This window comes from Cyclopterus lumpus, chromosome 6, assembly GCF_009769545.1.
Source record: "Cyclopterus lumpus isolate fCycLum1 chromosome 6, fCycLum1.pri, whole genome shotgun sequence".
Classification (NCBI taxonomy): domain Eukaryota; kingdom Metazoa; phylum Chordata; class Actinopteri; order Perciformes; family Cyclopteridae; genus Cyclopterus; species Cyclopterus lumpus.
In genome coordinates, this window is record NC_046971.1 from 19,166,509 (window position 1) to 19,181,605 (window position 15,097).

A 15,097-nucleotide genomic window follows, 5' to 3' on the forward strand; every position below is an offset into this window, starting at 1 on the left:
CTGACCCTAATTCCTTAAGGAATGGCTTCCTGAGAAGAGTCGCCGCCTGCTTCCCGCTCCCTTTTGGCGTCTGACCTGGAAAATGGCGCAAAAACACACACAAAAAAGCGTCTGACGCAGACGGAAGCTGCTTGTTTGTCGAGGCTTCAGACAAGACCCTGAAGGGCCTGAACTGCCTCCCTGGCTTTTTTTTGTTGATCTGATGAAGGACACGGCTCCATCTGTTTCCTGCTCCCGAGGGCTTGCGGCGTTCACATCGGATGAAGACAAATGAACAAACGGAAGGATGAGTCGCGGCTCTTTTTCTCATGTTGTGACAAGCACTTCTGCTCGAGTGCCGGAGCCTGGAAATATTGGCATGTTTGTTAAATGACTGCGAGCTGGGTCGCGGATCAGGCATCATTACAAGCAGATAAGCACAGACAGTCTGACAACATTTCCGTCTCTCGGCGTTTACCAACTCAACCTCACGTTTACTCGGCCAGCGTCCATTGTTCGCTCCGTCAATAAACAAGCCGACTCAAAATGTAGGACGTAAATGCTTGTTGTGCTCCACAGGAAGCCAGTGTCTCCCCTTCATCCACCTCCACCCTCAAACCCATCAGTCCCCTTTCTTTGTGCTCCGTCCTCTTGTCTGTCTTCCTACAGCACCTGTCAGCTCCATTGTCCTCCCCTGAAGACAAGTAAACCCATGCTCCTGCGACCTTTTTCAATGGCTCTCTCCCAACGGGGCTGGTGCCTTTGTTCCTGGAGCCTTTCTTACCAGGTTTTTGAGGGCAATCAGCAAAGGGGGCATCCGTCTTCCCATTGAGGAAGGCGTGGTTTTCCGTTGCTTGCTGGGTGCGATAATGGACCACACATGGTCGTGCTTCAGCGGCTCAGCAAGACCCGCGCCCTCGGTGCGTGGGCACAGGCCCCCGGCATCCTCTCCCTCCAACCGGCCCATAAAGCACTCTTCTTCTCAGCCTTTTGTTGGGGCCCTGTCACTTAGCCGGAGCTCTGCCGGGCCCTTTGTCCTCGTATCTGGGGGCCCGGTGCCTCAGCGTCCACTCCCTCAGCTCCACCTACAATATGCCACCAACAAGTATTCCAGAAATGCAATGAATGCAAGTCTTTCTGTCAGTGTGAATGTGCCTAAGTAAAAACATCGAAAGTCTTTTTATTTTTTTTAATTTAATGTTGCTCTGGAGGTTTCACTGACGATTTGGGCAATTTATTGAGCTGGTGATGTGGATAAATTCATTGGGGGAAAAAACAAACATCTTTCCCCTATTGTTAGAGTAAATGAAACACAATTCTTGCTTTCAGTAGTTAATTCATTAACATTTCTTCTGAGTGAGGGCTTTACGTGGTAGATTTTCTAGAATTCAAAGTGTTATTAAGTGAATTAAAGCCTCATGTATGGTATGTACAACTTGGTTGAGTCCATCAGAGACCACATGAATCCCAGAAAGGGCTTTTTTGATCAGACCTGTAGACATTTATCATACTTGACCAAATTAAAGAGCCAAAAAACAGGCGTCAGAAGTCTGGATACCACACTAAAAACGTAATACATGTCCCTCTGTCTCCACGTCCACCAACATGTCTGACTTTGCATCAATAAATCTTTATATGCAAGCCTTATTAAGTTTCCTTTTTATCTGTAAAGTGGAGCTTTTTGATGTTTGACACATGTCAGGGAGGTTTCTTTCTTCTTTCTTTCATTATACTGGAGGCCACGCTAATTTAGAAAACTTCTGTCGAGGCCTGTGGCGATGGTACCACCCTGACACTTTATTAACAAGGGGCATGTTGGATGGTAATGATGTAAACTTAATGAAATCGCCATCATTCTCTGACTGGGATTTCATAGTAACCATTTTAAACTATAAAAGGGATGTCATTGTATATACCTCATGAAATCCCTCGGCCCTGGTTCACCGTACGGATGGCATTGATTTGTTGGTGCGGCCATGCTGCATGCACAGACCTGCAAGACTGAAGCATACCATTTGGTTGTTAATGCCGGTCCGCTCCAGTAATAAGTCCTCTGCACCACATGGTCCTTTGTTGTTTTGCTGCTAACCAGGAATACAGTGTGGGGAAACATCAAAGGGAAACCGTTACCTCCTTACCAGAGGCCTTGAATTATTTTCTCCCTGTTTCACTCGTTCAGGTCAGCGTACTGCCTGTAGTATTTGAAAAAGTTATTTCAGTCCAAGTTTTTGAGATATCACTGGGTTGAAAAGTTTCCATCTGCAGAGCTAGCTTGGATTATTTTCATAATATCTATCTGACCCGGGTAAAATGTTCAACCGTCTTTACTGAGCGTCATTTTATTGCCACTAACTCTGTGTAACATCAGATCTCTGCCGTGCCAAACTTTTACAACCCCTCATCAAAAAAATACGAGCTTCAAAACCTCTGAGGCCCGTGTGCGGCCCGTGCTTCCACATTTGTAGCAGAAACCTTAAACAATGTTTCGCTACTCGCAGCACGGACTCCATTTGAAATGTCCTCATGCGCTCACCATCACCACCTCGGACTGTTTCTCAATTCCGATACCAGCCTCTCAGGGAAATATTGAAATTGAGCTACTCTCCCGTGTTGAGTCACGTGACCGTGATCATTTAGGCCGGCCAGTTAGGAACGAGCTGTCTGTTTAACAACCGGCTCTGCCCTCAGGACACAGAAACTATGGATTGCTGCTGTTGTGTGATACCTGCTCTCAGACCAAACACATCGATCGCCGCCCACTTTATCCAATTGATTCTGTTCACGTCGTCCCACAGCAATTAAAACCTGATCACGCAGCCTCATCAACATGAACAGTTCATCTGAATGTTGTTATTCATATTTGAGTTCTTGCGTTGTGTGTATTGTAGGATGTGGCAATTCGTCAGCCCACAGTGGTGTTAGGATATCCAATCGTGCTGACTGTTGTGTCTTAGCAGTGTATATTGTGTCTTAGCTTTTGGAATTCACTTTAGCTCCACAATGGGAACTGAAGGAAATTGCCTCTGAATGTTATTGACCCAGAGACAGAGATTAGCTTGGAGACAGTCTTTTGTGGTGCAGGGACGGGGCTGACAATACAATCGAGAGAAGACATGAAGACACAGGAGGATACATAACTGTTGAGCGAGAAGGTTTTTCTATGTTGGTCCATTTCAGGGGACAAAGACTTCTTATTAGATGAGAGTGTTGTAATTGTTCCTTCCCTTTGTCATCAGTTGACTTGTTCCCGTATATGTGACACATGGGTTGTACAGTGTTGCAATCATCTGAAATGGAGGGCCAAGAGTTTTTGTGATGTAAAAGAGGAGCTGTGTGTGAAGATAACGAGCACTTACGCAGCTCTCTGGTAAGGATTCAGACTCGTGGAATCAGCGCATTTCAGAGAATCTACACTTTCTGAATGGAAAACTAGGAGTCTGTAAAGGAGCACAGGCACTGGTTACGGAGGAGGTGCGGTTTTGTGTGATTCGGTGGCCATAAACTCAAATGCGTAAATGAGCTCCTTCGGAAACATATAAATTGCCACCATGTGGAAGACAAAGCATTTAAGAACACGTAAGAGGCTATTTGGGTTTCTCTTGGAGACGTTTATAGGTTAACAAGTCAGTGTCACATGCGAAGGCAGACGGCGCTGGAGATATTTAGGGTTATTTCGCATTAATAGTAAGTTCATTGTTTCTTTCCTTTTTTTTTGGTTCATCTGTTCAGAGTTCCACTTACTCAGTTGCACATTTAAACACTGTTTTCAAGAGCTGGCCTAAAGTAAAGATGATCTTTCATCTCATTTGGTAGCATCAACCCCCTCAAGCCTTGTTTTCCGTTTCCAGTTTAATTTTAAATAAATGCCAGATTGGCATCGCACATTAGCCGGATTTCCTCCTTGTGCTCCAGCTCACATTGGCCCTGACTATCTGAGATCAAGCAACAGGTAATGAGGCAGCAATATCAGTTATCAGAGGTGCATCAGTCCAGTCGGTCATAGAAAGACCTCGCTGTTCCCCGAAGGAGCACCAACCCCCACCGTCCTTCCACTGACTACCACCACACGTGGCTGTCGATGGGGGCCCTCGATCTCTGACTACATGTGTCTTCAATTAAGGCCTGGAACTAGCAACGAGCAAAAAAAGGCCGAGCTGAGAGCCGTGTGAGAACACTGGCCTGTTGTGATAGCATCTAATGAAATCACTCAGAGCTGCATCCTTGAACGCTGCCATTCATTAATGTAATGATTCTTTTGTGTATGCGTGTGTGTCCCAATTCATCCAAGGGGGCTTTCAGGCTGTGTTGTGGTTGCTGCCTTGTGGGGAGCAGAGAGACGCAACAATGAGCCTGCATTAGAGGTTTATAGCTAATCACGGTAGGATCTGAGCAAAGTAATCAATTGATCTCTTTCTCCTGGTCTCCATCGGCCTTTCTCCTATGCTGTTAGTGCCCGTTGCTCTCATACTCGTTTGTTTGATTGATTGCACAGGGCTTTCTTGAAAATAGCCACGAATCGCAACGCCTCCCGGAGTCCTCCTGCATCTTTGTATTTAAACAGAAGAGCCTTAAAGCTGTGAGGAGAGCTTGGACGAGACCCAGCTGGTTCAAATGCTGAAGATATAAGATGGTCGGGGCACTAAAGATGTCTTCTCCTTTCTGCACTACTGGCCTTCTCAAAGGCTCTTCATGCACTTAAGCCCCCATGCAATAAACATCAGTGAGTGGAGGCCTCTGTGTTGACTTGCCATGATTCAGACTCATCCTTCAGGGCTGCTGTGCCTCGTAAAGCCCCTCCATGCAGAAAGCTTCGGGAAGAAGGATGGCAAAATGCTGGAGAGGCGATCCACTCACTCATTCGTTGAGCTCCAGGTTGCGTAATATTTTTCCATCCCACTGTGCTGGTCCTCTCGGTCTGGCGAGGGTCTCGCTGAACCACTTCATGGGTCAACATCTTCCGAGCCCCAAATCAGAACACTCAACCGGCCCAGTGGCGGGCCAGGACCGGACGGGTCTTGCGTGCTACATGGCCACGAGCCCAGAAAGGGTAGCCTCCCCTGCATTGATCTCCCGCTTCATGTGGAAGAGAGGCACTCTAAACAGAAGAGGAGGAACAAATCAAACACATTTATTACCACATGGCTGAAAAGGTCAGAGCGTGACAAAAGCCCTCCTGTTGTGAGTAGGAGTGCCGTGGAGTGGCCCCCTCCGAACAGAGCCTGGGTGACCGCCGTGGCATTAGACATGGGTCAGGCTGGGGGGAAACACGGAGGTACAACTAGCGAGAGAACAAGGACCTTGTTCTTTGTTCTTGTTGAGCTGTGGCGTTCATTTAATAACAACCTGTGTGGTTAAATGTTCCACTTAAGTGTTAATGTGGATTTAAAAAAAAGCCTAACGAGACACTGACAAATTTAATTTTTCAATTTGGTGACCATTATGTGATGTGAAACGCAACTAATAGTAAACGGTTATTGAATACATTTAAGTTAGTAAGAAATGAAGTGCTATGTTATTGAAATACAGCGTTCTCAGGCGATTACTTTCAATCAGGTTGGCAGATCCTAATTTCATAGCATTTCTATCTTTTATTCTAAGAAATATCCAATGGGGATATTTTATTCATTCTACCTCACCATTAAACCTTTTTTTTCCGTTGGCTACATTGCCGATGGCAATCTTTGGGTCGGATGGTTCCCCTCTTTTAGTTCAAACTTTTCGGATGAATTGCTTGGAAAGCATACAGGTGCGTGCAGCATGCGTCAGTATGTGCCGTTTACATTTCACCTAACACCAACGAGGCAGCCCGCCTGCACTAGAAGTAGTGACGGATAGAAAGACATAAGAAAAGAGAAGAGTTAGTGCCTGAGAGAGTGGTGTGTGGGGGTGTGAGAGGCCTAGAGGAGTGACCCAGCAGCCCTGCACATGCTGGCAGATTTACTGGACACAATAATCGGCGTATATCACCCTGCTGTGCTGTGCACATGCGGCTCCTGTAATTGGCTCTTACACCTGGCATAGGCCATAAACATCAGACAACTTTACACTTTGACATTGAGGTGATTTGCTCCCGACACTACCCGGTTTGGACAGTGATCAATGTGCTTTTCTCCAAAAGTTTGCTTTACCACGGGGAGCTGCAATAACATTCTCTAAATATAGTTTGGGATTCTTTATCCTATTTAAAATGTTATGGGAGTGTCGGTAAATAGTTTTGATGTCTGGTTGGTCAGGAAGTAATCGAAACAGACTTCCAGACAGCTTCATCAAACAGAGTAGTGGCCCTCGGGCCTTTGCTTGGACATCAGAGGTTTGAGCCCGACTCATACGTGCCCCTGGCAACTTTACACCATGGGATTCTATGCCGGGCTGCCAGGATTCCTGCCCTGCCAGCAGCGTTGGCTGGATAGAAGTGTGGCTCACTGGTTGGTCGTTTTGCTGGCTGGCTGGTTAGCTCTCGGGGATCAGCATTCAGGTCGTGCCCTACTGGGCCCATCCCGTACTGCACAAAAGGCTGATCAGTGATGCTAGACAGCGGGCACGGGGCATTCACCGAGCTAACACACACAGCGCCAGACTCAGAGTCTCAGTGTTGCAGTGTTTGCTCATCTACTGTGCCTTGAAATGGAGCGAGTGTGTATGACTGTGCCAGTGGAGCAATGCAAACACCCTGAGGGGAAGACTTATTCCACTTAGTTCGGGAATGCTGCTCGATGAATTGGACTCCGTGTCGCATATTACACTTTGATCCTCTTTTTGTCTTTAGTGAGATTGCCTTTTTGTGCATTTTAGATGCAAGCAGGTTTGCAATGTGATAATGAATATTAGATTACGATTGAATGGATGAGTTACAACCTGAAGAAAGGTGCTCCCATACACAATTAGACATGTTTAGTTAACATAGTGTACAGCCTACGTATTATGTTCGTATTTTCATTCTGTAATAGTCACCAGAATGAAGGACACAACCCTATTCTTTAAGGTCTCAAGGTTGTCACTTATTACACCACATCCTACTGTCTAAACGTACACGTTTAGAAGAAGCAGGTAGAGGGAAAACGTGCTACTGTGCACACCAGAGAAGATCTGAATATAATGCAGCAATGACAAAAGAATGTTGAAGAATATTGAAGTGAAGAATTGTTCCATTAGGTGTACAGAATTAATTCAATGTAGATCCACAATTAATGAATGACCTTTATCCTGATTGTCCATCGCGAGGATGTCATCTATCTTTACTCTCCTGCCTTTCATCAATTACAATGATGGAGGGGAGGCGTCACACAGCCAGGGTTAATAGTGTAACAGCCTCCGCTTCATTTGCTCCAAGGAACAGTGGAGAGGATAGCTTAATTTAGTTTTTCTATTACTGTACATTAATATAGCTTTGGTTAGTTTGACAGGAAACAAATCAAAATGTTATATTGCTCACTCAGACATTTGCAGAACAGGTTATTTTTAGGTCAAAAAATGAAGACCCCCCCTGCCTAAGTAGCAAAATAAAATTGTCATACAAAAAAGAAAATCTATGTTGTGTTAAAGAAATATGCTCTTCAATGCTTCCCTAAGGCCGTTTTTATTTTATTAATAGCTTTCATTATAGGCTTACTAATCACATGTCAAGAGGAAGAAAGCAGCCATTCATTCTTGACAATAGGGATTTTACGGCGGCTTCAGCGGTGGTGTGTTGGCTACAGTGAGCGGCCACACAACCACTTTCTCTGTTTGTCCTCTCCTGGCTCCTTCATCTTTCATTCACTGCTTGCCCTCTTGTTCAAACCAGAATATCAAAACATTCTGTGACACTGGAGTTATTAATCACATTTTAGCCAGAAGATGCAAAAACGGAGAGTTTTGAATACCAGCCAAAGATAATTTGGACTTTTTCCTCCATGTTGAATGGGACCCAAGTTCTTTCTTTTCTCCCTGACTGAGCTTCTTAAAAACGTTAACGCTTGATTACGTTTTATTGTTTGGCGTCCATTGCCATTGGCTGGTGGGACTCAGCCATATCCCCGAGCTTTAGCAGGCTATTAGCAACAATGTCCCAAAATAAGGATGATTTAGTTTGCTCTCATTTGGAAAATGATTAATCCATCTTTGTGCACTTCATCTCCATCAACCTCTGCATTAATAATTGCTGTGTTAAAATGAGCTTAATGGGAGTTGGGTTGCTTTTTTGACATTGACCACATTAATCACAGCAGCCTTATTTATCTTTCATTTCCTGAAAACGACAATACCTTAAGTAGGCTGTTACAATTTTATAAAGACATCCTTTTAAATGTATTTCCCTGGTTGTACAACCTTTTAGTGAAGAAAACCAATATATGCTCTTAGACATAGAGAAAAATACCTTTTTTTTCCTTTATTAGGTACCATATAAGTGCACTGGAGGTAAGCCATTAATGGACTGCTAGCATGCCCATGGGAAGAAACATTAGACAAAAGAGCTTGCCGGAACCACTGAGCGGACTACCCTGGTGTCTCTGTGGGCTGTCTAAAAATACCACTGTGCCTCTTTCAGATATTGAAGCCGGCTGATGACATATAGTTGGCAGACCTTCGATCACTTTCCCCCGAACTCCCACCAGAGTTGATTTTCTTTTCATATGCTGTCACAATTGGAAATCGTTATACGGCGTGTGTTTCGAAGGGCTGATTTTCTCCTCAGCATTTCAATATCCAAACCGGTTGGTCTTGTCCCGCTGCTGAATGTCCTGTAGTTCGCTCCGATACCTTCGGCCACAACAAGAGTGTCTCTCGCCTCCAAAACGGCCGTATGCCTTTCCCCAGTGTGATCTGCGGAAAGAACACACCGGGGAATATGCATTCTTCGTTTGCCTATTCTTCGAGGGGGGATTTCCAAAATGTTTTATTCTGGTCATGGCTCCATTTCAATCACAGCTTCATCTCAGATTCATGGAGTAGTTGTATAGGGGAAAGTCCTGAAGACATGTCCTTGGTTTTCAATCTCCGTTCCAATATCCAGCCTCATCTCCTGTGTGTGCGCCCTCTGCATCGACGCCAATCAATCTCCAATTTTAGATAGCCTCTCACATTATATGTGAAACTGGTCCAGGGGTAAAGAGGTTAGCTCTCATGTGATTGTTTCTCATCTAAGGAGATAAGGAGGTAGCGGGAGCGGTTTTCATGGAAATGCTATTGAACTCCACAAAAAGGGTTCAAAGTATGGCCACTTAGGAAATTGTTTTACTCTGGCTTTATGATTACACGGTTGACAGCTCTGCGCGAGCAATTGTCCCTCATTAGAGGCTCTTTTAGGCAAATATCAAATTTAATAAGAGCAAGGCTTTTTTTTTTTTAAAAGCAAGGCATGGCAATGTTTTTATTAAAAAAATATATTATCATTTTATCCCAAACAAAGAAGAACACATGTGACAGATGTTTCTTGAAGAGAAACAGTAGGCGAAATGGGAGATTTCCAGTGTGCAAATTCTGAAGTAATGTTCCAGTAAAAATCTGTGTTGTGAAACATGTGAGAAGAGTTAGTCAGGCCTTTTGATATGAGCAACAGACATGCTCTTGCTATTGTTTTCTCTGTACACACTCCTCAGGTCTCGGGGTTCACCACAGTTATTCCAAATAATCGCATTGTGTCATTACGATCCTTGCATATCCCACACGGTATCTACATAAGAAAATAAGCCTTTACTTTTATTATTTCAAACAAGGGCACAACTTCAGTTTCTGATTCCAACCACCCAATTGAGTCCACATTGTGAGAATGAGATCCAGATAAGTTGTGGAGGAATAGAGGCCGATGGCAAGAGCTAGACGATTGAGATAGAAAGGTCTTCTCGGGGGCTCCTCTCTTGTTAGCGGCCTCACAATCCCCTCGTTCCCCTGGGAGTCGGCGTATACAGGCACGCGGTCGGGGGGGAGGAATGTGCTGCCGGCTGGAAAAGGATTGCAGTCCAAAGAGAGGTCCTCCTCGCCTCCAGCTCTGCTGAGGAATGGGCCCCGGCCAGCCGCAGAAACCCAATCCGCCTCTCCGGCTGGCCTCTTCGCTCGCTCTGATGACGATGATCGAGACCTGCAGTGGATTAATGATTTGCCATAGATCGAGAAGACTGCCCACGACTGGTTGGACTATGATGCAAATTTGTGTTAATTCAGCTGTGGGCGTTTCCCATTCAACCGCTCTGAGCAGTTGTTGCAGAGCGATTACCCCCCCCCCCCCCCCCCCCCCACACTCTTTTCTCCACGTCCCTCCAAGCCCTGGGTGCTCGCCTGCCTCTGTGACATTCAAGCAGGAGACCATCTGAGAGGTGAACCTCGTGCACGGCGACTTCAGCAGCCAAGGCTGTAAACGCAGAGGGCCTTCTGAGTGAGTGGTACTGGCGAAAGTCTGCGCTTCGTTGCCAGAAAACTCCGGTGTGGTTTTGAGGCAATATATAATGTATCTGCCCTCGCTGGCTCCACCGCGCTGTGCAGTGGAAAAAGAGCGCACTTGTCTCCAAAACGGCTTTTGAGATGTAATTGAACCATAATGCCTCTTATGTGAGCATCTTGCAGCGCAATGAAGATCTTACTTGACAAATGGGCCAGAGAAAATAAACCGGCGTATTTGAATCATGAAGTGGAGAGTTGGGCCACCGACTCTTAAGCCGGCTGGTGGAGAGCTGGAGCCTCCGTCAGTCTGACTCGAGAAGCTAAAGAAACCCTATCATCTGTGCACTGACATCCAAGGCACTTCTATTAGATCCTGGCTAATTAATTATTTGCCTATTCCAACATCCCAAGGCCAGGTAGTATTTATTTTCCCTTGGATCCATCATGAGAGGGGCTATTTCTGCTCACCTTTTATAGTAGTGAGAGGTTTCAGTTACCAAAGTAAAGTGTTATGCTTAAGAGCTGTGTTCTTTCTTTCTCTTTTTCCTCACATTTACATTATTTTACACATGGATGAAAAAAAAAGACAATTTACTTCTTGACTCTGGCTCCCTCCCACCTTCTTCCTCCACCCGTCTCTCTTTGAACTGATTAAGTGTGTTAATAGTGACCGCCGTGAGGACACATCGCAACCTGGTGCACTTGGCTTGTTATCACGTGTCATGTCCCATCTATCACACCTTTAATTACAATGCCTCTGCTCTGCTATTGCCAACCACCTTGTCTCTGCGGAGGCTCAGTCTGTTGCCCTCAAATCATCAGCGCCATCCCCCCTCCCCACGAAACGTGCCTTCTCTTCCCCCCACCTCCCCTGACCCCTGTTGTCTGTCCCCCTCAGCCGCTGACACTCACAGCTTGCGGCTAATGTAGCAGCATTAGGTTAGGTCACGCAGGTTCATCCCTGACAGGGAGGAGGTCAAACTGGCCCCTTACTTAGGGGCCATGACTGCCAAGAAAGCCTGGTAGTACACATTTGGAAATCTTCTTAACCATGGGCACGGCTGCTGCTTCGTCCCCGGACAAAATCCCAGCTGCCTTGTCGATTGTCGCCACAGAACACCTTCTCTCCGAGCTGCATTTTGCCAACACGGCCTTCCCCTACTGCGTGCCCGTTTTTGTTTGTGGCTCAGGGGTGTGGTGCTCTTGCTTAATCCCCACATATTCCACTGCTGGAAGAGCTATGGCTGCGGTGGCAAAGCAGCTCAGAGCTTGAAGCTCTGATTTTCTGTTAGTGAATGCCACATGACCACACTCTGGGGGAAAAGCTGTGAGCAAATGCAAAGTTTCATCTCACAGCAAGATGTGTTTTCTGCTTAGTCCACACTGGTGAAGGATAGCTTTACATCCTCAGGGAATCAGCAGTGCGTTGCCAGTGGAAATACTGTATACCATAAATATTGTATTCACACGTGGCGTTTTATTGAATGTGGCAGAGCGGTGGTGGTCAGGCAGTGAAGTAGTGTGACGATAATTGAATTGACATAAATACAGCAAAGTATCCGAAAGTTCTTTTCTCACCCTTTTATTGTTCTGTTCTCCTTCCAGCCGTGCAATCAAGACTAATCAGGATCTGCTTCCCGAGACCCCCTGGACAAATATCTTCTACGATGACTTTTGGGGCACCTTACTCACACACAGTGGCAGCCACAAGTCCTACAGGCCCCTCTGCACCCTCTCCTTCCGCCTCAACCATGCTGTGGGTGGGCTGGAGCCCTGGGGTTACCACCTGGTTAACGTGGCCCTCCACGGGGCTGTGACGGGCCTCTTTACCTCCCTCGCCCGCCTGCTGCTCGGAGGAGGCCTGTGGAGCCTGCTCGCCGGCCTCCTCTTCGCCTCTCACCCCATCCACACCGAGGCGGTGGCGGGCGTCGTGGGCCGGGCCGATGAAGGTGCCGCCCTGTTCTTCCTGCTGTCCCTGCTGTGCTACATGCGCCACTGCAAGCTGCGCGGCCACGCCGCGCCCTGGCGACTCGCGGCCTGGTTCCTGGGCAGCCTGGTCTGCGCTGCATGCAGCATGCTGTGGAAGGAGCTCGGCGTGACCGTCCTGGCCGTGTCGGCGCTGTACGACGTCTGCGTTTTCCACAAGCTCAAGTTGCGCCAGGTCATCTCGCTCCTCTACAAGGTAAACAGTTTGTTCTTCAGCTTTTTTTCAGATCTATCATCTGACTAGCACGAATAGGACGAACAGCGTTGGAAAACTGGTGTGTGTGTGTGTATATATGTATATATATATATATATATATGTATATATATAGGTGTGTGTGTGCCTGTGGGAGCACTATATTTATTGTGAGTGTATGCACGGCTGTGACATTCAGGTCCGATTATTGTGTTTCCCGTTACATGCAGGGAAACACACGTTGAGAAAGGAACAAACACTACTGCTGTTTTATAGTCAAACCAATGCATATTTATGAATATAGGTATTCTGAAAAGAATCTAATTGATCATTATCATAATGAAAAATCATTATAGTCGTCGGTAGGAGGGAATTTATTTAAATTTAGAAATGCATAATGTTGATCTGTTCGGCCTCAGGACTAAACGCAAACCCACATGTGTATATATGTATTTTCTTTGCTTACATTTGCTTGTATATTAACCTGCAAAAGAAAAGGCTGAGATAGCAGAAGTGTTGGCCATTTAATATTTTCTTGTTGCTTTTGAAGCCTTCTCCCCCCCCCCCCAACAGCTCCTGTCACAAGTATTTATTGTTTGCTGTCTAGTCAATGTGACGTCCACAACTCTCTACCCATCATAACAAATTCAACAAGACGTCTGCACAAACGTGACAAAAGGGCTCCGGAGCAGCCAATGAGAGGGTGGCTCTCCGGCACGCCCCAGCAAAGAACAACACTTTGAGATATGTTGTTTGGCAAGGGGGGGGGGGGGGGGGGTCAGCAGGAATAGAGGCTAAAACCAAGAGAGACACACACACAGAGATGGGAACAAAGACAGAAAATGGTTTAATTGAAGAGCGGATCTAGTCCGTCCCTTTCATTGCGCAGCATATTGTGATTATGAAGAGTCTTCTCCACGCGGTCCTCTCTTGATTTAAGCCTTATCTGCGTCCCCGTGTCCTCTGGAGTCGGGCCCATCCATTGCTGCAGGCAGACAGGCCTTCTAATGGCTTGTCAGGCATGGCTAGACTAAAGAGGAAACTGGGCCAAAAGGGCCGAGGGAGATGATGCCTCATAGCTGACAGTTTTTCAACTTTTTGATTGAAAATCCACAAAGCCTGCTGATCCAATTGTTTTTGGGGAAGGAAAAAAAATAAACGAAACGTACTGTCAGATAGTTACACTTGTGTCGTGGAGCGAGTCGTACAGATTTCTTTCAAATTGCCATCGCGGTTAACTAAATCGGCAAGGGGTGTCGATTCTTTTTCTTCTTCAGTGAAATAAGAAAGGCAACAAGGAACTACATAATATGCATTCAAACGTCTTGAAGGAAGTTTGTGCAGTTGCATGTGGAATGATCAATAACAACAATAAGTAAAGTCTTTGTCTTAACGGTACAGAGAGAGAGACGGTTCACTAAGTAAAGATGTGCGAAACCATTCAGAGCCTTGTTAACGTGTCAGTTACAGTGGAGAGATTGTGTCTCTCTATCTTGTGCATAGTTCCAACACTGCAAACTGCAACCTTCCAATATCAATATTTGCACACTCAAATCTCAAAGCACATTTTTAAAGTGCACACACTTACTGGTGTCATGACAAATTCAAACTAACACTCTCGAGTCGAGGGGAAGAAAGAGAGAACTCCCAATGGGTTACTGCACTTTGCTTTGAGAAGACGAACGAGGAACTGCGTGGCTTGTCGGGCACTTTTTGGAAACCCTCTGCAAAAAAATAACAGTTTTTCATTCTGTCAAGAGACGGCCGCAAAGCATATGGCTCCTTATTATACGTATGCGACTTTAAGCCGACAATTGCCATTATCCCAGCGTCTCATTTCGTCGCACCGCAGACAACATCGAAAGGAAGCGCAAACAGAGAGCCGTCACCATCACGTCAATCATGTCGACTCGGGAGCTTTCTTGTCGGCCTGCAGTGTGATGCCGCTCTGCGATCGTGGATCGGTATGTTCGAGTGGCGAGGCCTGATCCGTTATCCTGGAACAGAGCGCACATTCGTCTCCCTTTGTCTCCGCGTGAGGGAGGCCGTCACTTTGACCGATGATAAGCGAAGGGAGCGTCTTCCTTCGGGGGCCGAGTTGAGCCTTCGACCGCCTGCGGGAACATTGGTTTTGCACAGAGCTGAAAACGATCACGGGTGGGAAAAATAAATGCAGTTGAGTTCCGGGTTTGAGATGCACCGGGTGCTGAACACGAAGTGGTCTCCCAAAACTGTGGTTTTATGAATGGGAAAGCAGCAGAAAAAGGAGCGTATACAGGCTGTCATGTTTCTTTGTTTGAGTACATAAAACCCATTCTTTAGCCAGACTAATGAGCGGGCCACAGTGGGCCGGCGCTGCGCTTTTTTTATTTATTACCGAGCTCTCCACTCAGCCGCAGTCATTTGACATTTAGCGTTGGAAACGCTGAAATGGGGGGGGGGCCCGCTTATCTGATCGCGGCGCACAGTCAATTACATTAGAGTTTTATATCTGCTGCAAATCTCCCGTTGTGTCATTACGGCTTCCGAGTGCGGTTTGAAGGTTGTAGGCAGGCGAGACTGAGAGCTCCACTGCAATTCCAA

The 15,097-nt window shown here is 46.3% G+C and overlaps 1 protein-coding gene across 1 annotated transcript in view; it reads left to right on the top strand.

Moving 5' to 3' along the window:
• Positions 1–15,097, top strand: part of tmtc2b (transmembrane O-mannosyltransferase targeting cadherins 2b) — an 85,970-nt gene that overhangs the window by 26,450 nt on the left and 44,423 nt on the right. The window contains exon 2 of the mRNA XM_034535483.1: positions 11,941–12,517. Coding sequence (XP_034391374.1) covers positions 11,941–12,517 — 577 coding nt within the window. The remainder of the gene's footprint in view (positions 1–11,940; positions 12,518–15,097) is intronic.